A 25,586-nucleotide genomic window follows, 5' to 3' on the forward strand; every position below is an offset into this window, starting at 1 on the left:
TGTGTGTGTAGCAGTCCTAACCAGGCCAAAGTGTGATCAATAAGACCAGTCACAGCTGATTAATAACGCCCAGCGAGCTCTGGGCTGACACACACACATGGGTTAAACATAGATTCACGCTTGTGTGGCCGAGGGGAGACAGAGAAATGTCTTCATAAAAACACACACACACACACACGACAACTCTATTACAAGATACTGGGGGAAATCGAGCAATCCAACACACACACATGCCGTCAGACAGCCTACAGTACACAGTAAAACATACTTTGTAAACAATCAGCTGTCAAACAGCCAGACTTACAGAACACACAACCAATCAGCTGTCAAACGCAAAACAAAGTATTTCTAAGGTAGAGGAGATGGTGGAAATGTTGGGACAGTGAGCTGCAGTTGACTTTATGCTTCAGTTGTTTTAACTATTAATATTAGGCTAATACTGTATATATTTTTTTGATCCACTTTTTCTCCTCCTGTTTTTCTGTGTTTTTTTCTCCTATCCCAATTTAGTCATTATGCCAATTCCCCCCTCCCCTTCCTGGCCGTTGCTTGCACGTGCCCCCCACTGGTCGGTCTAGGGAGCCCTGAAGTCTACCAGATGCTTCCTCCGAGACATAGGAGACAGCCAGCAGCATCTTTTCACCTGCCAGCGCGGACTCTCATTGGCGAGGTGTAACGTGTGGGAGGTCACACTACCCTCGCCATCTCCCTCCCTCGCTGTGCAGGCGCCCTGACCTACCTGTAGGAGTCGCTGTTTACAACGAGCGGAATACCACCCCACCGGCTTCCCTCCCGCCGACTCTGCCAATTGAGCCAGTATGACGGCCGGCCAGGCCGGAGGCAACGCCGACAGCCGGATTCGATACCAGTGTCTCTTGCGTTGGTGACGAGCGCTTAGTCCACTGCGCCACCCAGCCGCCGCTAATACTGTATATATATGTGGGTCCCAAGTCATTCCATTTGCAGCCACACTGGATCAACAGAAATGAGGTCCAGGTATTCCCAGTCATGGTGAAAGACTATGAAAGATGAAGTGCGACACAGGGCCGGGCCCAAAGCAGCACATCACAATATTTCTCTGACTTTTGACAGTATGACCGACCGCATTTGAAGATACAGTTTTCCAAATTACATCGTGATACGACATATTTCTTATCTCGTAATACAATTGTCATGATCCTATTTCATTCAGAATTGTCCATTTTCTTTTACTTTTTAATACTGCTGCAGGGAATGTGGTGGCATCAATATTTGTATTGAAGGCAAAGAATGACCTGTCACCCACCAAAAACACTGGAATTGTTCTTTAATCACTACTAGGGGTGTAATTTTTTATTTTTTATTTATTTATTTTTTTATCTTTCTTCCCCTCCTTTTTCCCGATTTTTCTCCCATCCCACCCTTCCTGGTTGTTGCGTACTTTCCCCTACTGTTGGTCCGGGAGACCGGAGACTGTCACATGCTTTCCTCCGACGCATGTGCAGCCTGGGGCAGGCCAACCTGGCCGCGCAGGTTCTCACCGGGGAGAGATCCAACCCTCGCTGAGCAGGCGCCCCGACCGAACTGTAGGGGTCGCTGTCCACAACGCCCAGGACCCACCCTTCAGCTTCCCACCCCCTGATACAGCCAATTGTATCAGCGTGAGAGGACAGCCAAGCTGATAGCAACGCCGGGAGCTGGATTCGAACAGGCGAATCCTAGTGTCTCCCGGTGTTGGTGACGAACGTAATCTCTGTGCGCCACCTGCCCCCCCGGGTGTAATTCTTTTATGCATTTATTCATACAGTACAGAGCTCTTATATATATACAGTAATTAACCATAGTATATACTACACAGCTTGTTTTGGCTCAGAAAAACGAAGGAAATTGTATTTCAAAGTTGACATTAAGCTAATAGTAGTAGCCATACCATAGCACCAATTAAACTGAGAGAAAATAAATAGAGAGAACGAGAGAAGCAGGAATCGTCGATACAGTTTAAAATCTTGATACAACGTATTGAGCGTACATTTAAGAAATATTTCCAATTCTGTACCGAGATCGTTTCACCCCTAAGCGATACGCAGCCTTCGCTAACAATGTGTGTGTGCGTGTGTGCGTGTGTGTGTGTGTGTGTGTGTGTGTGTGTGTGTGTGTGTGTGTGTGTGTGTGTGTGTGTGCGTGTGTGCGTGCGTGTGTGGACTCACTGAGGTAGAAGAAGTTTCCTGGCAGGGAACTCTGGTTCAAGTTGTTATAAGTGAGATCCAGCACCTCCAGGGCGGGCAGCGAACCAAAGCCCCTCGGCAGGCCGCTCAGCCGGTTCATACTGCAGACACACACACACACACCAGCACGTCATGTTGCAGTGCACACATACCATGACAGTCACATGGATGCACAAGAATGTTCAGCATGAAAAGAAATCAGCAACACATCACTCATGGATCACAAACAAATCTAAAGGGGCACTTCACAGAAAAACAACAGATGTATTTTGCACATAATCTCACACATACTACAAGGCAGGCTCTAAACTGTTTTGCACACATTCATTTGGTTTGACAGTTATTGAGAGTTGAATATCTTCTCCCGTGATGTCATCAGAGGACATTGAATCATTGTGTTGTGTTCATTACGGCTCAATGAAATGATGTAGATGAACAAATTTAGATTGGATTGCAATAGGGATTGCTATTTTTCATCATTTCATTGAGCTGTAATTAACGCAACACAATTTCATTGAGCTTAACACAAGGATTCAGTGTCCTTTGATGACATCACTGGAGGAGATATTCAAACGCATTAACTCTCAATAACTGTAAAACTAAATGAATGTGTGCAAAACTGTTTAGAGCCTTGGGTTATGTGTGAGATTACGTGCTAAATAATTTACTATTGTTTTTCGGTGAAGTGCCCCTTTAAAAGAAACATTTTCAAACATCCCAATCATACTAGACACAAACAGAACAGATGGGAAGGACAAGTCTACTATACTAGATAGCACCGGGCCCGGGGTCAGCCGTCCTTCAGCTCCATTCATTACACATGTAGAAAGAAAGAAAGAAAGAAAGATAGAAAGAAAGAAAGAAAGAAAGAAAGAAAGAAAGAAAGAAAGAAAGAAAGAAAGAAAGAAAGAAAGAAAGAAAGAAAGAAAGAAAGAAAGAAAGAAAGAAAGAAAGAAAGAAAGAAAGAAAGAAAGAAAGAAAGAAAGAAAGAAAGAAAGAAAGAAAGAAAGAAAGAAAGAAAGAAAGAAGCCCCTTCTTCTCAGCCCCTCCCATTCCTCACTATTGGAAAAAAAAAAAGTTTCTTCTCCGAGCCTCCACTCCACTGTGAGCAGCTCCAGGATTAACTGTTTTGGGGGTTCAAAATAAAAGAGCGACGTCTAAAACACCGGACGTTTATTTTGTACATTTTGTGGCAGCATTAGAGCATTTCAGTGTTTTCGCTTGGACGCACATATCTCTTGAAATTATTTCCCGTTTACGGAAAACTTTTTTTTTAAATGAAAACGAAAAAGATCGGATCCGACTTCATCTGGACAAGGCCTGAGTAGACCAAACGTATTATAATACAGTGTAGAGAGTAGACCAAGCGTATTATAATACAGTGTAGACTGAATAGACCACGCCCAGTGTTCCGCCCCACCCACCAGACGGGAGGGGCCGCCCACTAATCAGCCAGGCCCGGTTGCGTGTACCTTAATGACAAGCAAGCAGTGCAAGAATGCGGAAGCATTCGTCACCGCACGCCACTACGGTAAAGCGCCTTTCTTTTCAGGCCCGCTTTGGGAGCTGTCGCGCGGAAATAGGCTGTCTATTGCCATTCTCTTTGACAAACTCTAACCTTAACCAGCTCCTTAACAGCGCCTAAACTTAACCGTTCTAACCTTAACCAACTCCGAAACAATGCCTAACCTTAACCTTAACCATGCCTAACCTTAACCATAGAAAGAATATTGCCATTCTCTTTGACAAACTCTAACCTTAACAGCGCCTAAACTTAACCGTTCTAACCTTAACCAACTCCGAAACAATGCCTAACCTTAACCTTAACCATGCCTAACCTTAACCGGCGAAAGAATACACGTTAAAAAAAAATCACGTTAAAAAAAAATATTTGATGGGATTCGAACTCGCCAGCAAACGAGCCGTAGGATCCACAGCCATGCAGTCTTGCCAATTGAGCTATTTCTGGATACTGAATAAGGGGCGGTGACTTATATATATTGAGCTCCGCTCGTGCGGGATCTCATGCGCATGCGCGGGCACCTCGCGCGAGCACGCCGGCGCACGCACGCACCTGAGCGAGCACGCCGCCGCCGGTGCACGCACCTGGGCGCTGGGCGAAGGAAAATGAAAGGCGCATTACCGCACGCCACTACGGTAGAATGCTTCCGCATTCTTGCACTGCTTGCTTGTCATTAAGGAATAGGCGGACCGGTTGGCCCTGCAGTGTAAAGCAGGTTATTGATTGGCACCTCAGTGTCGTGTGCTGCGTACTGTAGCTCAGAGTCCTTGGGGAGTTCCCATTAACATTTTCAACAGACAAACAAGCAGAGAGCACATCAAAGACACCCAGTTACTGGCACCAGAGGATGCTTTCAAAAGCAGCGGCAAATTGATTCCGTGTGTGTTTGTGTGCGTGTGTTTGTGTGCGTGTGTGTGTAGTGAGGCAATTTACAGGTCGGAGGGACAAATTGTTTTCAACAATTGATCCCAGGTGCTTATAAAATACATGCATACAAACACACAAAAGGTAGACGAACAGACACACACACACACACGTAGCACCTGTGAACTATACTTGTATTACTATAAATGTGAGGACTTCCATCTACCACACTAATTCCCTAACAGCTAATCCTTGTGTAAGTGTAAACAATACATGGTGCCTAGACATAAACCGTACTCTAATGTAACCCTAACCCCGAAATAGTCCCATGTAGAAGTGACAACTAACATTCATTATTGTGTTCTTGTAAGCACACACGCGCACACACACACACACACACACACACACACACACACAGTCAGTGGTGAATATGAGTGTGAGGTTTAGTGTTGTGATGGTGTTTGGGGGAAGGTGTTTCTATCAGTGAATCAATACAAGCAGGACAATGACTGAAAATACAGGCTAGCTAATCCTGCCTGACATTGACACCTAGCCAGCTCTCTCTCTCTCTCTCTCTCTCTCTCTCTCTCTCTCTCTCTCTCCATCTGTGTGTGTGTGTGTGTGTCTCTCTCTCTCTTTGTGTGTGTGTGTCTCTCTCTCTCTCTCTTTGTGTGTGTGTGAATGTGTGCGTGTAATAAATTAAAGGGATAGTTTGGAATTTTGGACATTAAGTTGTATGAAATACTTGCCAGTAGTGTAGCTGAAGCAAAGCTATTAGCTCACACGGTCGAAGTTCTGGCAGCAAACGACAGCAACAGGGTAACGAAACCAAAACAGTTAGAATCCTCACCACAACATGCAGGCAAGGGGTTAGTCACCTCCAACACTACGCTCTGGCACGTAGTAATACACCAGATTTTTTTCAAGGAAGAAAGTAGTGCAGAGTGATATCAGAATACAAAGTGCTGGAGGACAACGAGTTGGTGTTAGAAATAGGTAACCCTTTTGCATGCATCCTATGGATTAAAACTATCCAGTTCTAACGTCCAGAACGTAAGTAAAGCTAATCGCTTTGCATCCACTACACCAGTGGTTCCCAAAGTGGGGCGCAGCCGCGGGGGGGGGACAGACATTAACAGACAGATAATACAATAAAGATAAGATAAGTACAGATCACGTCTGGATGTGGAGGATGATCTCCGAGTCGCTGTCTCCAAAATTAAACCCAGACTGGACTTGTTGTGCTCCAAGCATAGTGCCCATCCATCTCATTAGGTGAGTTGAACATTAGCCTTCTAAATTAAACATGCTATATGTATAAATTTTATGGTTGTTTGATTATTGTGTTATTTTGTGTAGTTATTGTAGTTATTGTGCGTGTTAAAGGCATCCAATGGTTATTAGTGCGTGTGCGTGTGAACGTTTGCATGTTTCAACCACCTCCTATAATAGTGGGGGTTGCGGCTCTTTGACACCGCTATTTCGGGGGTCACGGCCTGAAAACTATGGGAACCCCTGCACTACACTACTGGCAAGTATTTAATACAACTTAAAAATGCGACCTGTCCCTTTAACATCAGTCACACAAACACACTCCTCTCCCTGCCTCGGCTGTGTTTTGACGTGGCATGTTGGTCTACTCTAGACTCTAGACGGATTGATTCAGGGGTGCCTAACCTTTTTTGAACCAAGATCTACTTTTTAATTTACCACCTAGCCGAGAGCTACCAGCCAAAATTGTATAATTGTAAGCCGTCATTTGAGGCTTTATAAAAGCAGCATAATGAACACAAATCTGTCAGTGCCGAGTCCGACCTCATCTTAAATAACAAACAGCATTGCTTGTTGTAGTTAACAAGGAGAGGCAGAGTTGATTTAGCAAAATTTTTTTTTTTTTTTTTTTTTTTAATCACATTTTATTAATCAAGATCTACTTGAAATCAGCCCGCGATCTACCTGTCGATCGCGATCGACTGGTTGGGCACCACTGGATTGATTGATTGAAAACTTTATTAACAGATTGCAGAATGGGTACAATACAGTACAGCTCAATACACACAATTGTTAAGGGGATGCAGACCAGAGAAAGACTTTCATCTTGTTTACACCAGGGTCCCCCATTTTCAATTCATCAGGACATATATGACATACATGACATACAGATAGACAGTACTGCTACATCTATACATTTACGACATACCAGATTTGCAAATACAGTACTGTTTGATACAAAAAGAGTCCACAAAAGAGAGTATATACATTTGATGTAAAAACTGTACATTGGAGGAGGTTGGGTAGGTGGGGTGGGGTTGGGTGGGGGGGGGGGGGGGCTGTACATTGGAGGTGGTGGGTTGGGTGGGGGGGGGGGGGTTGGGTAGGAGGGGTGGGTGGGTGGGTGGGTGGGGAACACTGTACAACTGTACAAGAAAAACTGTACATTGGAATATTGACAAAACCATACTTGGTAATTTACTGTACATTGGAGGGGGTTGGGTTAGGACATTTACAGGGGCCAGTTTCGAATTGCAGTCTCCCGTAGGTGTTCTTTGAGAGTGGAGAGAGGCTGACCTCAGTGACTCAAAAGGTCGCTGGTTCAATCCCCGGCAAAAGGATGGCGTACTGCAGCCAAGAGCTGGCAACTGTAGGGTTCCCACCATCTCTGTTATAATGCCCTTGAGCAAGGCACTTAATTCGGAGACAGATACGCACCACGGCGAATAACAAGAACTTACGTGTAAAATGTCGATTAAGGAACTTAACAACTACCAGGTGCCCTTGAGCAAGGCACGTGACGTAACCGTCAACTGCTCCAGTGGAGTTGTGCAGTGGCTCAACAGGTGTTTAGTTAAGCTTCCCTGTGTAAATGCACGCACGCACACATGCAGGACAATACATGATCGATGTTTGACACAAGAGGGACCACATAAACAACTATTCTTTGAACATCGTCTGTGTTTGCTGAAAACACAACGCTGGCCTCGCTAAGTGCTCACCGTGGGGTTAAATCACACTATGAGCTTTCTGTCTATCTGTCCACATGGACCTCAGATACACAGTACTCACCTCTCACCACCACTAACAGGACATTTATCAAACAACTCCCTCTTGTTTGGAAGTAGGGGGGCGCACACACACACTATGGGTGTGCGGACACGTCATTAACTGTATCTGTATTCGGATAGAAGACCGGACGTGGGTGTGGTTTATATTTATATATAAACCACATATATTTTTTTGTTGCAACAATGATTGTACAATACATGATGGGAACCGAGGTAATCAAATTACAAGTTAATAGATAAAAAGGAAGTCATGTTAAATCTGTAAAATATATTTTCTAAACTAATATTTATTGGAAATGCAATTGTTGTGCCTTCAAAGTATGAAATGTATTTAATATTGGCATAAAATGTATTATGAATATATATGTCTACCTCCTCATATTGTACATGTCATCTGTACTTGTGCTCTCTCTCTCTCTTTATTTTTAACTAAACTACTGTAGATGATTACAAGCCAAAAAAACTCAGCCTTTTTGTTAAGAGTGTAGAACAGCAGCACACACCCCACCTTCCCTCTCCTGCTAAAATCAGGTGTGTTATTTTACGCAGCCTGTAGACTAATATGTAGCTGCCCATACGTTTTAGTTGTTCTCCGACAATACAGTTCAATCTAATCTAATCATGATGATGTTCTGAAAACAAAATCAGCTTTATAGAGCAGAAAAGGCATGATACTTATGAGTGTCGGAAACTAATCTTAAAAAAAATGCTCACGTCTTTCCTAGAAATTCATATTGGCCCATGTTCAATATTTTGTTTCTAAAGTCTATAATCTAATGAATTATTCATACATAAGAATGATACATAGCCTAATTATAACATTTCGTGGGCTGTTTTGCATGAGGAGGAATGAGGAGTGGATACCACCCCGGTTCCAATGTAGTTGTCCGTGTCGGATCATTAAACTGACCACCGTCAATACTTATAGTCATTCGTTTTTTTATTGATTTGGAGCAGTGGAAATATTTTCAATAATATTTGGAACAGTGTGTGTCTGGAGAACAAAAGCACTGCGATGCATCCATTTGTCATACCGTGACAACCCCATGACACCTTTTGAACAGATAAATGATAGGATATCAATAAATCATATTCCTGGAATTGGCATAAGTAAAGGCTGCTCTTAGTGTAGTAATGGAGATGAGAGAGAGGGGGGGGGCTGTACGTCTCGGGTTGGTGGTTCTGAACCTCGGTCTTCAAAAGGCACGCACAGGCACACAGTAAATATAATTAATTTCACATGCATAACTCGTGATGATGATTTAAGACAAGCTTAAGACCAGCGACCAGCTTTCTTTAGGCTTTTGAAAAAGTAAGGGAGGACCTTGTTCGTCATGGAGCAGCTGAGATACGAGAGAAAACACCAGCCTTTTGATTTCTCTTTTCAAAATATGGTTACTAATATTTCTGTGGGTCCAAATGAAAATACAGGATATCATAGTCCTAGTCTTTTTTATGGCAATCCTACATCTGATTCGGACAAGTAGTTTGTGACGGCTTAACAGATGGCGCAGAGGGCGCTGCATCAATGAAAAAAAAGAAAGAAAAACGAATTCCCCCCGAATAATAATATTAATATATGTGTAATAAAAATATCTGTGCCCATCTTATTATCCATGATTTCACAAGTTCATATTCAGGCTCATCCATAACACACACACCCTAGAATAGCAAGGGTGTGTGTGTATGTGTGTTAGGGCTGAGCCCAAACGTTGGAACGTCCGAACCTTTGTTTGTTACGTTGGCATTCGAATTCTAAATCAACATTCAAATTTTTTATTTTTTATTAAAAAAAAAAAAAAAAAATTATTTTTAAATGTTTGTTTCTATTCATTCTGTTTAAACCAATGGGGTTTTTCTTCACAGTTTCAGATAAGATTAGGCTACACTAATATTATAGTATTAAAACTGATGAGTTATAGTCATTAAAGAAAGTTGATTTGCGTGCGTGCTTGCGTGCGTCATTGGGTAGCATTCGCAGCATGAGTCTATTAGCCACACCTCCCTACTGCCAGACATGGATTAGCCATCTTCCTACACAAATGTAACTATTGAATTTGATCCAAATGTTTTTTTTTTAAATGTAACTATTCTATGACATATATATAGCATGACTTCCATCGTTATCAATATGAACACTTGTCCGAATGACACTGAACACTTGTGTCTACGTACGTGACTTCTATTTTTTACTTCTATTTTTACTTTTACTTGCTATACTTATCTTATTTTATTTCATACTTATCTTTTGTCTAGCACAGTCTCTGGAGCGTAACAGAAAGAAGCATTTTGTATAAAAGTATTCTGTACTTCTGTATGACAACTATTAAAGAAACTTGAAATATTACAATTAGTTTACACAGGGATGGAAAAGCACTCCAAAATACTACAAGAGTAACCCTTTTCCTTTTATTTTTTTTATTGGATTCTTGTAGGACCAATTTGAGTGCCTTTGCTGCAAGGAAGGAGGGCGTAAAAGATCTAGGGTGAGAATCGGTAAGCGTCGACTTCCACACGTAACAGAAGGCAGCGTAGAGACGATTGTGTAGTGTCCATCAAAATGCTTCAATAGTGACACAAGTGCGGTATAAACACCTCGAGTCGTTAAGTCAAACAGCCACAAACATGCGCAGTGACCGTTAATTGCGTCTGCTTTTTCAACAGCCGACGCTGGGCCGGTATCAGAAGGCTTTGCGAGGCCGAGTTAATAGAGAGGGGTTTGTGTGACGTCTGTCACATAGAAAGAGACAGGAGGATATAAGAGCTAGCTACACCCTGACAACAAGCACCCCATGGGAGACAGAGGAGATAGCCACACAAAATAAACAAATAAACAAGTGACAAATTAATCTTCTGTTCCACTTACTTCCAATCATATAGACAGGAGAGAGAGAGAGAGAGAGAGAGAGAGAGAGAGAGACATGTGCACAAACGGGACATTCAGAGGCCGAAATCTATTCTTAATTCATCGCTATTATCAGGATTATATTCTAGATGGCTACTAACTAGGGATGTCCGATATTATCGGCCGATATTGGCATAAATATGTGATATCGGAAAATACAGTATCTGTATCGGTTTTCAAAAAAAACAAATTTTTTTTTTACATTTATTTAACCTTTATTTACCCAGGCAAGCCAGTAAGAACAAATTATTATTTTATGTATTGTCAAAGTATGCATAATGTTGTGTTAATTACACAACAAGAGATATGTAATGTTAATTACCTGAAATTATTCAGTTTTTTCGGGGGGAAAACCCTGCATATATCGGTATCGGTTAATATCGGTGGGATCGGAAATTAAGAGTTGGACAATAGTGGTATCGGTAAAAAGCCAATATCGAGCACCCCTACTACTAACCTTTTGTGTTACAAAGCTTGCATATTGTGTGAGTCTTTCCTCTCGGCTAATTGTGGCAAATCTGTAGGATTTAGCGAGTCAACTGGTTTACAGTTACCCCCACATAACGAGGCCTAGAGACGAGGCCCAGAGACGAGGCTTAGAGACGAGGCTTAGAGGCGAGGCCCAGAGACGAGGCTTAGAGGCGAGGCCCAGAGACGAGGCTTAGAGGCGAGGCCCAGAGACGAGGCTTAGAGGCGAGGCCTAGAGACGAGGCTTAGAGGCGAGGACTAGAGACGAGGCTTAGAGACGAGGCTTAGAGGCGAGGCCTAGAGACGAGGCTTAGAGACGAGGCTTAGAGACGAGGCTTAGAGGCGAGGCCTAGAGACGAGGCTTAGAGGCGAGGCCTAGAGACGAGGCTTAGAGGGGAGGCTTAGAGGCGAGGCCTAGAGACGAGGCTTAGAGACGAGGCTTAGAGACGAGGCTTAGAGGCGAGGCTTAGAGACGAGGCTTAGAGGCGAGGCCTAGAGACAAGGCTTAGAGACGAGGCTTAGAGGCGAGGCTTAGAGACGAGGCCTAGAGACGAGGCTTAGAGGCGAGGCCTAGAGACGAGGCTTAGAGGCGAGGCCTAGAGGCGAGGCTTAGAGGGGAGGCTTAGAGGGGAGGCTTAGAGACGAGGCTTAGAGACGAGGCTTAGAGGCGAGGCCTAGAGACGAGGCTTAGAGGCGAGGCTTAGAGGCGAGGCCCAGAGACGAGGCTTAGAGGCGAGGCTTAGAGACGAGGCTTAGAGGCGAGGCTTAGAGGCGAGGCCCAGAGACGAGGCTTAGAGGCGAGGCTTAGAGGCGAGGCCTAGAGACGAGGCTTAGAGACGAGGCTTAGAGGCGAGGCTTAGAGGCGAGGCCCAGAGACGAGGCTTAGAGGCGAGGCCTAGAGACGAGGCTTAGAGGCGAGGCTTAGAGGCGAGGCCCAGAGACGAGGCTTAGAGGCGAGGCCTAGAGGCGAGGCTTAGAGACGAGGCTTAGAGGCGAGGATTAGAGGCGAGGCTTAGAGGCGAGGCTTAGAGGCGAGGCTTAGAGACGAGGCTTAGAGACGAGGCTTAGAGGCGAGGCCTAGAGGCAGGGCTTAGAGACAAGGCTTAGAGGCGAGGCTTAGAAGCGAGGCTTAGAGGCGAGGCCTAGAGACGAGGCTTAGAGGCAAGGCTTAGAGGCGAGGCCTAGAGACGAGGCTTAGAGGCGAGGCTTAGAGACAAGGCTTAGAGGCGAGGCCCAGAGACGAGGCCTAGAGACGAGGCTTAGAGGCGAGGCTTAGAGGCGAGGCCCAGAGACGAGGCTTAGAGGCGAGGCCTAGAGACGAGGCTTAGAGGCGAGGCTTAGAGACGAGGCCTAGAGACGAGGCTTAGAGGCGAGGCTTAGAGACGAGGCCCAGAGACGAGGCTTAGAGGCGAGGCTTAGAGGCGAGGCCTAGAGACGAGGCTTAGAGACGAGGCTTAGAGGCGAGGCTTAGAGGCGAGGCTTAGAGGCGAGGCTTAGAGGCGAGGCTTAGAGGCGAGGCCTAGAGACAAGGCTTAGAGACGAGGCCCAGAGACGAGGCCTAGAGGCAGGGCTTAGAGACAAGGCTTAGAGGCGAGGCTTAGAGGCGAGGCTTAGAGGCGAGGCCTAGAGGCGAGGCTTAGAGGCGAGGCTTAGAGGCGAGGCTTAGAGGCGAGGCCTAGAGACAAGGCTTAGAGACGAGGCCTAGAGACGAGGCTTAGAGGCGAGGCCTAGAGACGAGGCTTAGAGGCGAGGCTTAGAGGCGAGGCTTAGAGGCGAGGCTTAGAGGCGAGGCCCAGAGACGAGGCTTAGAGGCGAGGCCTAGAGACGAGGCTTAGAGGCGAGGCTTAGAGGCGAGGCCCAGAGACGAGGCTTAGAGGCGAGGCTTAGAGGCGAGGCCCAGAGACGAGGCCTAGAGGCAGGGCTTAGAGACAAGGCTTAGAGGCGAGGCTTAGAGGCGAGGCTTAGAGGCGAAGCTTAGAGGCGAGGCTTAGAGGCAAGGCTTAGAGGCGAGGCCTAGAGACAAGGCTTAGAGACGAGGCCTAGAGACGAGGCTTAGAGGCGAGGCTTAGAGACGAGGCTTAGAGACGAGGCTTAGAGACGAGGCTTAGAGACGAGGCTTAGAGGCGAGGCTTAGAGACGAGGCTTAGAGGCGAGGCTTAGAGGCGAGGCTTAGAGGCGAGGCTTAGAGGCGAGGCTTAGAGGCGAGGCTTAGAGGCGAGGCTTAGAGACGAGGCTTAGAGGCGAGGCTTAGAGACGAGGCTTAGAGGCGAGGCTTAGAGACGAGGCTTAGAGGCGAAGCGAGGCTCAGAGACGAGGCTTAGAGGCGAGGCTTAGAGACGAGGCTTAGAGACGAGGCTTAGAGACGAGGCTTAGAGACGAGGCCTAGAGACGAGGCTTAGAGACGAGGCCTAGAGGCGAGACTTAGAGGCGAGGCTTAGAGGCGAGGCTTAGAGACGAGGCTTAGAGGCGAGGCTTAGAGGCGAGGCTTAGAGACGAGGCTTAGAGGCGAGGCTTAGAGACGAGGCTTAGAGGCGAGGCTTAGAGGCGAAGCTTAGAGACGAGGCTTAGAGGCGGGGCTTAGAGACGAGGCTTAGAGACGAGGCTTAGAAGCGAGGCTTAGAGGCGAGGCTTAGAGGCGAGGCTTAGAGACGAGGCCTAGAGGCGAGGCTTAGAGACGAGGCCTAGAGGCGGGGCTTAGAGACGAGGCTTAGAGGCGAGGCTTAAAGACGAGGCTTAGAGGCGAGGCTTAGAGACAAGGCTTAGAGGCGAGGCCTAGAGGCGAGGCTTAGAGGCGAGGCTTAGAGACGAGGCTTAGAGACGAGGCTTAGAGGCGAGGCTTAGAGGCGAGGCCCAGAGGCGGGGCTTAGAGGCGAGGCTTAGAGACGAGGCCTAGAGGCGAGGCTTAGAGGCGAGGCTTAGAGGCGAGGCTTAGAGACGAGGCTTAGAGGCGAGGCTTAGAGACGAGGCTTAGAGACGAGGCTTAGAGGCGAGGCTTAGAGACGAGGCTTAGAGGCGAGGCTTAGAGACGAGGCTTAGAAGCGGGGCTTAGAGACGAGGCTTAGAGGCGAGGCTTAGAGGCGAGGCTTAGAGACGAGGCTTAGAGACGAGGCTTAGAGGCGAGGCTTAGAGGCGAGGCTTAGAGGCGAGGCTTAGAGACGAGGCCTAGAGGCGAGGCTTAGAGACGAGGCTTAGAGGCGAGGCTTAGAGGCGAGGCTTAGAGACGAGGCTTAGAGACGAGGCTTAGAGGCGAGGCTTAGAGGCGAGGCTTAGAGACGAGGCTTAGAGACGAGGCTTAGAGGCGGGGCATAGAGGCGAGGCTTAGAGACGAGGCCTAGAGGCGAGGCTTAGAGGCGAGGCCTAGAGACGAGGCTTAGAGACGAGGCTTAGAGACGAGGCTTAGAGGCGAGGCTTAGAGACGAGGCTTAGAGACGAGGCTTAGAGGCGGGGCTTAGAGGCGGGGCCTACCCCAGGTTGAGGTGTTTGAGCTTCTGCAGGCTGCTGATCTGCGTGGGCAGCTCCTCGATCTGGTTGTTAAACATGTTGAGAACTTCCAGGTTCTTCAGCTCTGCCACGTTAGGAGGCACCGCTAGGGATAGAGAGAGAGAGAGAGAGAGAAAGAGAGGGAGATAAATGGCAAGGACATGAGTAGACACACACACAGTTTCTCACAGGGCTTATTTGTAGCAGCGGCAGACAGCGGGGTTGGGGGTAGATATGACACACAGGGTCATAGGTCATTTGTGGTGGCAGCAGGCCAGTGCAGGCAAGTTACACCTAGTCGGGAAATGGAGAGGAGTGAATACGACGCAATGAGCATTTTAGACTGTTCTCAGTCTAGGGAATCTATTTGCGGTGCGCCCGTCCACCGCAAACTAATCTATGTATACGAAAACACTGATCTCGCGAATTCATCTCCAGTAGGTTGTTAGACTACTGTAATGTTTGGGGTCCAGTGCCTTGCTCAAGGGCACTTAAGGCAGGACGGTGGGCACCATATATGTAATACCGGCCACCCTTCAGTCTCCAGCTCACAGCTGGAATACACTCTCCCGTACAGTGGCGGGGATCGAACTAGTGACCTTTCGGTTACTGGTGAACCTCTATGAACCTCCCATAGACCTCTTGACTTAGGTCATCAGGGACTGGTGTGTTAAACTGTTCCTGGAGTTAAAACAAAACACACTGAGGCAGCGTTCACTTATTATTATGCTCCACATCATTGGGTCACAAACTTCCAGATGATCAGATTTGAATTTTTATTTTTAAGCTAAACTTTTATGTTCACCATCTTCTTAATTAAAATGTAATTACTGTGACTGCAGCCCACTGATAATTGCACGTCCACTTTTACTCTTTTTTTGTGATTTTTTTATGATCTTCAATATTTATTTTATGTAAAGCACTTTGAATGGCCTCTTTATATGAAGTGTGCTGTATGAATACACTCACCTTGCCTAATCTCTGTCACACACACACACACACACACCTTTCCTTAAGTTATCCCACAGGCTCCACCCCTTCCTCCCCCATCACTTAGGCGGAGGACGCTCCACCAGCGTCCAAGCGGGTCGGAGCAACTAGTGTCATCAGCACACACACACACACACAACCCGGCCTGGCCTGCGTCACACCAGCACCACAGACGGCACGTAACAAGTTAATCATGGTTAGCCGCAGGGCGCTAACGAACCCCCTTGCCTTTGATGGCTCAATTAGCCGCTCCTTGGCCCGCCGCCGCACGCTCGACGTTCCCACGAGGCGGGGGCCACTCGACGGAAAAGATGTCCTTCTCTCATTCACATCCATCCATCGCTCCCCCCCCCCCCCCCCCTCTCCTTTTCATCCGATCCGGGTGGAGGGAGGGAGGCGGACGGAGATCGATGGGCGGATAACGAAGAGGAAGATGGTTCCATCAGATTATGAGGCTTGATCAATAGGAGGGGAGGAGGACTGGACAGGGGGGGGTGTGGATGGAGAGGGGGGGGGTACACAAACAGCCCCTGATGTGAATGTCCCCCGGGGGATGAGCAGCGATGAGGTGAGGCCCCCGCATACTGATACCGTATCAGAGGGACCGTTCGCTGAAGGCGCGTACGTACGCGCGCATGCTTGTTGTGTGCGTGAGTGCGTATCTGTGTGCGTTTGTATGCAGTTATGACTTTGAAACCCTCAGCTGGACCTTGTGAAAGTAAACTTTTTTTGGGATGCATAAAGTGAAAGTTGATCTAAAATGTCTCACACTGTTGAGGTCATGCTAGCAGTGCTGTCCAATAGAATAGAATCAAATAGAATAGAAGAATATCCCGAGGGAAATTCAGCACTACAGATCGCTCACAATAAACATTTAGGTAGTCAAAAATCACAACTCACAAATAAGAATAAAAATACAGTCAGGATATACACATTCTAAAATATGTATATACTCATTCTAAAATAAACTACACCCAGGATATCCCAAGGCGATCGGCACTTTCTCTGCCGAGCTATAGTCACTTTTCCGCACCTACTCCCGAACTCTGCCTGCGCAGATTGCCCACAGAGTCTCTCTGGATTGTCCAATGTCCAGAGATCTAGGTTCATCAATCTGCGCATGCGGAGTTCGGGAGTAGGTGCGGAAAAGTGACTATAGCTCGGCAGAGAAAGTGCCAATCGACTTTGGATTGGTCTCTCCGTGTTCAGGAGACTCAGGCGTATAAAAGTCTATTGGATCAAGTCTCCAGCACCCCCACAGCCGTAGCTACAACCACTTAATGTCAAGGCTCTCGTCGATATTCATTTTCTCCCCGGGGCCGCTCTCTCTCTCCCACCATGATTTCAGAATACCGGAAGTGTTGCAGTGGTCTATAACACAACACACTATGACACAACACACTATAACACAACACACTATGACACAACACAACACACTGTGACACAACACACTATAACACAACACACTATAACACAACACACTATGACACAACACACTATGACACAACACACTATGACACAACACACTATGACACAGCAACACACTATAACACAACATAACACAACACACTATGACACAACACACTATGACACAGCAACACACTATAACACAACATAACACAACACACTATAACACAACACACTATGACACAACACACTATAACACAACACACTAACACAACACACTATGACACAACACACTATAACACAACACTATGACACACAACACACTATAAAACAACAAACAAACTATAACACAACACACTATGACACACTATAACACAACACACTATAACACAACACACTATGACACAACACATTATAACACAACACAGCCACACTATGACACAACACACTATAACACAACACAATATGACACAACCCACTATAACACAACACAATATTACACTATAACACCACACACACTATAACACAACCCACTATAGCACAAACTAAAAGATGACCACCGATTGGTCCAAACCACTGTGCTCAGGCACAAACCCATAACTTGAAGCCTGTCCTTTTCTCTCTCTGATCAAAACAGCAGGAGTCTGGTGCACTCCATATACCCCAGTACTCCCCAGACGAGGATGTAACAGAGAGAGAATCAGAAGACATTGTTTTATCCCTTACTACCTAGTAGAGAGCGATAACCCCAGTGAGTGGCCTGGTAGCGAGTCTCTCTCTCTCTCTCTCTTCCTCTCCTCACTCTCGTCCCCTTTCCCTCTCCCTCTCTCTCCCCCCGCGGTCGATGGTTTTTAAGACCGTTTCGCTCCGTGGTGCTCGTGGTTCACCCAGGATCGCAGAAATCCATTCCATTTAGCGTGTTGGGGGGTGGGGGCTCTCAGGGGGGTGGGGGGGGGCTCTCGGGGGTGGGGGCCCTCGGTGGGCCTGTGAACAGCTGGATCGATGGAGACGGAGCACGGCCCAGCGGAGTGAGGATCCCGGAACGTACACATGACCCCGAGCGCAGGTAGAGAAAACGGGGAGAATTTATGTGGCTCTCCGAACAATACGTCCTATTGATCTCCACACCGGTTACTCTATCTAGATCTCTGTGTGTGTGTGTGTGTGTGTGTGTGTGTGTGTATGTGTGTGTGCATATGCGCCCACGACGTGTGTGTGTGTGCACACTTGCATGTGGATGTGATCAGTGACATTTCTGCTCTAACTGCATGCATGTGCACCATGTGTGTGTATGTGTATGCGCCTGCGTGTCTGTGTGTGTGTGTGCGTGCTTGTGTGTTCTTGTGTGCGTGTGTTCGCTTGTGTGTGTGCACATTTGTGTGTTCTTGTGTGTGTGCGCGCGTTTGTGTTCTTGTGTGCGTGTGCGTGTGTGCGCATGTGCATGTGTGCTCTTGTGTGTGTGTGTGTGCGTGCTCCTGGCCTGGTATAATGGTCAGATTGATAGATGGTAATGGGACAGAGACATGGAAAGAGTGGGAGGCAGCCACCAGAAACCCAACCTTTTACTAAGCAGCTCTCCCTCGTTCCCATCCAAGCCTCCCTCCCCTTTCATCTCCCTCTCTCTCTCTCCCTCGTACTCTCTCTCTCCCTCGCACCCCGTTAACCAGATGACTCTCTCCTCTGCTCTCGTCTCCCATCCTCTCTAATGAAAGGACTTTCCAAATGCCACTGTGATTCTGTGACCGTCGCCTCAAAGTTCAAAACCACGACGACTCTAGCGCTCTATCTTTCATATATCAGAGCTGAGCCACCGCATCCACCCCGACCCCCACCGACCCATCCTCTTTAACCCAGGGGCGACAGTGGCTCAGGAGGTAGAGCAGTCGTCTGGCAATCCGGAGGTTCCCGGTTCGATTCCCGCTCCTCCTGGGCAGCGTGTCGATGTGTCCTTGAGCAAGACACTTAACCCCTAATTGCTCCCGATGAGCAGGTTGGCACCTTGCATGGTTGCCTCCGCCGTCGGTGTGTGAATGGGTAATATGTAAGTAACAAATTGTAAAGCGCTTTGGATAAAAGCGCTATATAAAAAAGCAGCCATTTACCATTTAACCCCTTCACTGCCACACGACAGCCGGTTAACCCTTTCACTGTGACAATACAGAAGGTTAGCCCTTTACTATCACACAACCGCCGTCGGTTGTGTGATAGTAAAGGGTTAACCTTCTGTCGTGTGGCAGTGAAAGGGTTAAAAGCACAGAGGTGGGATGAGAGGTGAGAGGGGCTCGGATCATCGACCACCCACTGTGTGTGTGTGTGGGGGGGGGGGGTATTGGCCGGATAAAGTGTAGATCCATAAACCCCCCCTGTGCATTTACATCACACACGGGTCGGGGGGAATATATATATATATATATTTTTTAAAGGGTTGTCTTGTCTTTTTACCTCTAGGGAACCAGCAAACATTTGTCTTTTCCCCCTCTACGGAACCAGCAAACGTTTGTCTTTTTACCTCTAGGGAACTATAGCAAACGAGCAAACGTTTGTCTTTTTACCTCTAGGGAACCAGCAAGCATTCTTTTTACCTCAAGGGAACGAGCAAACGTGTGTCTTCTTACCTCATTTGTATGCAGATGACAGTTTTGTATTCAGTTGGACCTACTCCTGATGCTGTTCTGAGCTCTCGTCAATACAGCTTCAATAGTATACAGTCTGCTTTGTCTAATCTTAACCTACTTTTTTAACACATCTAAAACAAAAGTTATGTGGTTTGGAAAAAGGTATGTTGTCCTTCCTGGAAATATCACTGTTGCTAATGGCTCATTTGTGGATAAAGTCACCTCTTATAAATACTTGGGTATCTGGTTAGATAATACACTTTCTTTTTCTCAGCATGTGTTACATCTTGACTTCAATCAAAAATAAAAGCAAGACTTGACTTCTTGTATAGGAATCGCTCCTGCTTTACTCTCTGCTAAACGCTCCCTAGTCCATTCTCACATTGTCCGACTATGGCGACGTCATTTACATGCATGCAAACAAGAGTGTCCTTCATCGCCTTAATGTATTGTATCACTCAGCAATTAGGTTTGCTACAAATGCCCCCTTTTCAACACATCACAGTGACTTGTACGTCTGTAAATTGGCCATCGTTACACTCTCAACGAGAAATTCATTGGCTTACTCATTTACTGACCCCTCTTTATTTGATACACTTGTTAAAATTGTCATCTACTCCCTATAACACCAGAGCTGCTCACCATATCTCACTAGATGTTCCCAGTGTTAACACTTCCTTCGGTCAATCCTCCTCCCAATTTGCTGCTCCCAGCAGTTGGAATGAGATGCAAAAATGTATCCACCCGCCCGCCCTCCCCGACTACTTTTAAGGACTCTATCCCAGAGTTGTTTACACACACCTGCAACTGTCACCCAGCCTTTTAGCCTCTTAACTGGCGCCCCAAAAGTGGATTTTTTTTTTAAAAATACTATACTTTATACTTATAGCATATGCATGAACCTGATCTCTTTTGAAAGAAAACACAAAAAAAAATTATACAATAAAGAAAATTAACTTTTAGTGCTAATGAAATAGAGTAAGTAGTTGTAGAAAAACTTGTTAGTCACGTTTTTCTGTAGTAGTTGCAATATCCAAAAGTATATTTCCAAAGAAATTGGTATGGCTGAAAAAACACCCTGTGTCCATAGCCTGAAGTCTTGTGTCGTACATGTCCAGATTTCATGAAAATCCGTTCAGAAATGAGTGATTAGGAGTGATTTTGGTCAAAAGAGGGGAAAAAAAGCTCTGCAGAAAACCATTTCCTCATTGACTCCAAGTCAAGTCAAGTCAAGTCAACTCCAATGCATTCGACGGAAATTTCTCTTCCTGTTTGCGCTAGTGACTTTTCACCTAGATCCCCGATTTGCTCATCCCCACCTGGGATAGCATTGCAAAGCCAATTTTCGAGATCGCCAAATGATTGACGGAGCTAGAGCGTCGGGGGGTGTGGTATTTGAATACATTTTAAGTCTGTCGTGTACTTCGATGCACGCCTCACATATCGGCATGTAACTTGAGAACCGCTGAACGAATTTTGTCACCTGAAATCGGCAATCGACAGGCAAGAAATAGGGCTTTAATTCGATATATATATATATATAATATAATATAATAATATGCACACCCGAGCCACTAGAGGTCGCCAAAGTGGCGTGTTGCGCCGGTGGGCAAATAGTCCTTAAAACGTCCCGGGGGCCTCTATACTTTAGGCAAGTGGCTTGTCCTTCCGCGTTCCCGTTTTGTGCTCTGATTGGCCACGCACGTTTCTGGTCATGTGACATGTGCGCCAATCGTGGGACGGCAAGTTTTTGGACGGTTAAGCTTAGGCACTCTTTCGAAGTTGGTTAAGGTTAGAGTTTGTCTTAGAGCGTGACGGCAAGTTCTTTCGACGGTTAAGCTTAGGCACTCTTTCGAAGTTGGTTAAGGTTAGAGTTTGTCTTAGAGCATGGCGATAGAACGCCAGGTAGTTTGCAGGCTGTTCGACGCGGAAATGGGCAAAGACACAGCTCGTCACGCTATTGGGCGCACATGTCACATGACCAGAAACGTGCGTGGCCAATCAGAGCGCAAAACGGGAACGCGGAAGGACAAGCCACTTGCCTAAAGCATAGACGCGTCCCGGGGCGCTGACTGTTCTGCTTCATGTATGCCCCTTTGTAATTGTATTTTTTGTCCCCTTTCCCTGTTACCCCTCAACCTTCTGTCCTCTCGCCAGGCCGTCATTGAAAATAAGAATTTGTTCTTAACCGACCTGCCTGGTTAAATAAAGGTTACATAAAATAAAGAATAAAAAAAAACGTTTGGAATTGCTGCTTTCAGGGACCACAGTACAGTTACAGTACATAGAAAATAATGTGGCTTTAAAATAGAGACACACTGATTCCACTTGTTCATCATCATTAGGTGGCTTCTTCGTTCCGAAGGTTGCCTATCACTCTCCAACCCATTCTGTCCCCACTTCTTCTCTCCAACTCCGTGACTCCGCCTCTCACTCCACTCCAATCACAGACATCGTCTACCCAGCCTCTTCTTGGTCTTCCACTTCCTCTCTTTCCATCCACCTTCCCCATCACCACCTTCTTGAACATCTCCCCGCTGGATCCTCTCAGAACATGCCCGCACAACTCCATCTTTCTCTTTTTCAACCTCTCCAGCAGCTGTCCCCCTTGCATATCCGCTCTTCTCAGTACCTCCTCATTCTTGATCTTATCCTTCCATGTTATCTTCAGCATCTTCCTCAGTGTCCACATTTCAAAAGAGTCTATCATCCTCTTTGCCTCTTCATTCAGCGTCCATGCTTCTGCTCCGTATTAAAAGACTGACATAACATACGTTTCCAAAATCCTGGTCTTCGTTTTCCAACTTATGTTTCTTCTCAATAATTCTTTATGGTTCCAGAATGCGCCCTTTGCAATTCCGGTTCTTCTCTTAATGTCCATGTTAGCTCTTCCACCTTCACTGATCCAGCTTCCAAGGTACATGTACTCCTTCACTTGTTCAAGTTTTTCTCCATCCACCTGTATTTTACAAACAGTTCCTGGTGTTTTTTCAATGATCATTACTTTAGTTTTCTTTGTGTTTAGTGACATTCCATAGTTTTTGCATTCGACATTCAGCTTATTCATCATGTCCTGTAGATCTTCTTGACAGTTACAGACTATAGCAGTGTCATCCGCGTATCTTATATTGGTGATGTTCTCTTCGCCAAGTTTTACTCCTTTCCCTCCTCTCAGACCTTTTTTCATCAGTGATTCACTGTACATATTAAAGAGTACAGGGGACAAGATGCATCCTTGTCTTACACCCTTCTCCACCGGGAAGTCTCTTGATTTCTCCTTTCCTATTCTAACATTAGCCTTCTGCCTCCAGTATAAGTTGGCAATTATTCTTCGGTCAGAAACTGGTATTTTGAATTCTTCCATTGTTCTCATCAATGTTGTATGTTCAACTCTGTCGAAGGCCTTCGTGAAATCGATGAAGCAAATATACAGCTTCTTCTGTTGGTCTATCGATTTTTCACCAATGATTCTGAGTTGGCAGATTGCATCTCTTGTTCCTTTTCCTTTGCGAAAACCCATTTGGCTATCCGAGAGCTGATGTTCAATTATGGGTTCTATTCTGTTCTTGATGATTTTCAGGAGTACTTTTGATGCATGAGATATCAAACTGATAGTCCTGTAATTGTTGCATTCTGTGGCTCTTCCGGTCTTTGGGATCGGAATGAACATTGATTTTAGGAAATCATTTGGAATATTTCCTGAGTTATAGATGTTGTTTATCAGTTTCACAAGGAGCTCGATGCATCGGTCACCAGAGTTCTTAATCAGTTCAGCAGGGATCTCATCCTCGCCGGGCGATCTGTCCGTGGCCAGTGACTTCACAGCCTCTTCAACTTCTTTTTTCGTGATCTGGACTTTTTCTATCTCTTCTAGACTAATTCCTGTGTCTGATGTTCTGTTCTGGTCTTTGTATAGTGTTTCCACATACTCTGCCCATCTATTGATTATTTCCTTCTCGTCAAGGAGCAGTTTTCCTTCTTTGTCTCTGACACCTTGGGTTGTTTTTTTCCTCTTCCTTGTTAGTTGTTGGATCTTGTTGTACATGAGAGGGTTGTGCTTCTTGTCTAGATCTTCAATTTCCTTGCATTTTTCTTTGTAATACTTCTCTTTTGCATCTCTACACATCTTCTGTACTTTTCGTTTTGCTCTGTTGTATTCAGTTTTTCTGTCTGCATTCTTCATGTCTGCTCTCTTTTTCATCTCATCCAGAATGTCTTTCGTCATCCACTCTTGTTTCTCAACTTTTTCTGGTTTACCACAGATTATGTCTGCAACGCTTCCTAGTTTTTCTTTCAGTTTTGTTACACTGCCAATACCAATTAAAAACTAAACTAATCCTGATTCGATTTCCAATTCAATTAATTATTGATTTTGGTTAGGGATATTTCAGTTACAATACCAATTTTGCATGGATATGAAAGAGATCAGAGAAATAATGAAATTATGTTGTAAATTGTACAAGGAACCCTCTAACCTTAAAAATATTGTTCACATTTCAAGTTTCTTTAATATTTGTCATACAGAAGTACAGAATACTTTTATACAAAATGCTTCTTACTGTTACGCTCCAGAGACTGTGCAAGACAAGATAAGTATGAAATAAAATAACATAGTAAAATTAGAAGTAAAAAAATGAGGTCACAGTGTTCAGTTTAGACATATGTACAATGTTCGATGCAGAATAGACGTAGTTACCATACAATATACAATACTGTGCAGTGTACTAATATACAATACTATATAGTGCAAGGCAGAAATGGGACGAGGTGCAATTTAGGTACAATTCACAGTAGGTGTACGAGTTGTAGTGCAAATCCTTTATCAATAAATATAAAGTGTAAAGTGTGTTTGTGTGATCTAAAGTGTGGAGAGTGGGTGCTGCAGTGTGTTGTTTGTTTGAGTGAGTGTGTGCGTGTGGGTGTGTGTGCTGTGTGCATTTGATGGTTGTTGCATAGTGTTTATTGTTCGTTTAGCAGCCTGATGGCCTGGGGATAGAAGCTTCTTCTGAGTCTTTCTGTGCTCGCCTTAAGACTCCGGTATCGCTTGCCTGACCGCAGCAGTTCAAAGAGGCAGTTGTTCGGGTGGCTCGAGTCCTTAATAATTCTCTTAGCCTTCCCCTTGCATCGCTTGTTGTAAATGTTGTAAATGTTTATTTTATTTACAATGTTGTTACATGTTAATGTACTTTTTATTTAACATGACCAACACAAAAAAGGGGATTAAAAAGCAGCAACAATTTCAGCCCTCGACTATTGAAGTGCTGAGCGTTTGACTGTGAACAGTGCTGATTTCGGGGCTACACCGTAGGGAGAAAGATAAACACAGGGTGCTATAAAAACCGTGCTACAAGCCCAGGAATCAACGCACCTGAGAAAGACCCCGCAGGGCGCAGGGGGGAGGCAGACGCGGTAACCGGTTAATGGCACTAATTAGCTAATCCAGGGGTCTTTGATCTCTGGGCTATAAATAGCAGAGGGAGGACGCGTAATCTCGCTCCCCGTCTCACTGAGATCCTGCGTCATGCTGGATTAGGGGAACAGAGCCATCCAGATAGAGGCTGATGGGAGCGGTGGGCACCGGTATCAGGATATCACTGGGAAATGTGAAATGTCCGTCTCAGAGTCCCTGATGAACTTAGACTGAGGGGGGGTTCGTCAAGCCACATTTTATTTCAAAAGATTTGGTCCACCATTTGTGAGTTTTTATTTTTTTTTAAGATTTGATTTCATTCCAAACTGTATGATACATGATATTGGCCATCTAGGGAGACAGTCAGTGGAGAGAGTGAAACCTATGATCAAAATAGTCATCGAGATACATTCTTTCATTTACAGTCTACTGAATCAACGGTGTTATGAATCAACTGAAAAACAACTACTTGTCATTTTTCTGGTGACCTCCTGAAGCCACTCCCAAGGGCCCCACTTTGGGAGCCACCAGAGTAGAGCTCCAGTGCTGGCGATTGGCGGGTCCCTCATCCGATACCAATTCTTAATACTACTTCTTCTGCGTACTTCGTATTAGCCTATTCCCTAGCTACAGTATACACTGGAGTCCTTCGTTTATCG

The 25,586-nt window shown here is 45.7% G+C and overlaps 1 protein-coding gene across 2 annotated transcripts in view; it reads right to left on the reverse strand.

The window, feature by feature from the left end:
* Positions 1–25,586, reverse strand: part of rsu1 (Ras suppressor protein 1) — a 98,119-nt gene that overhangs the window by 56,114 nt on the left and 16,419 nt on the right. For both annotated transcript variants that reach the window (XM_084326605.1, XM_084326606.1), the window contains exons 4-5: positions 14,491–14,611; positions 2,187–2,305 (exon numbers count right to left, since the gene is read on the reverse strand). In XM_084326605.1, coding sequence (XP_084182731.1) covers positions 2,187–2,305; positions 14,491–14,611 — 240 coding nt within the window. The remainder of the gene's footprint in view (positions 1–2,186; positions 2,306–14,490; positions 14,612–25,586) is intronic.

Source organism: Notolepis coatsorum (genome assembly GCF_963971535.1).
Source record: "Notolepis coatsorum genome assembly, chromosome: 12".
Lineage (NCBI taxonomy): Eukaryota > Metazoa > Chordata > Actinopteri > Aulopiformes > Paralepididae > Notolepis > Notolepis coatsorum.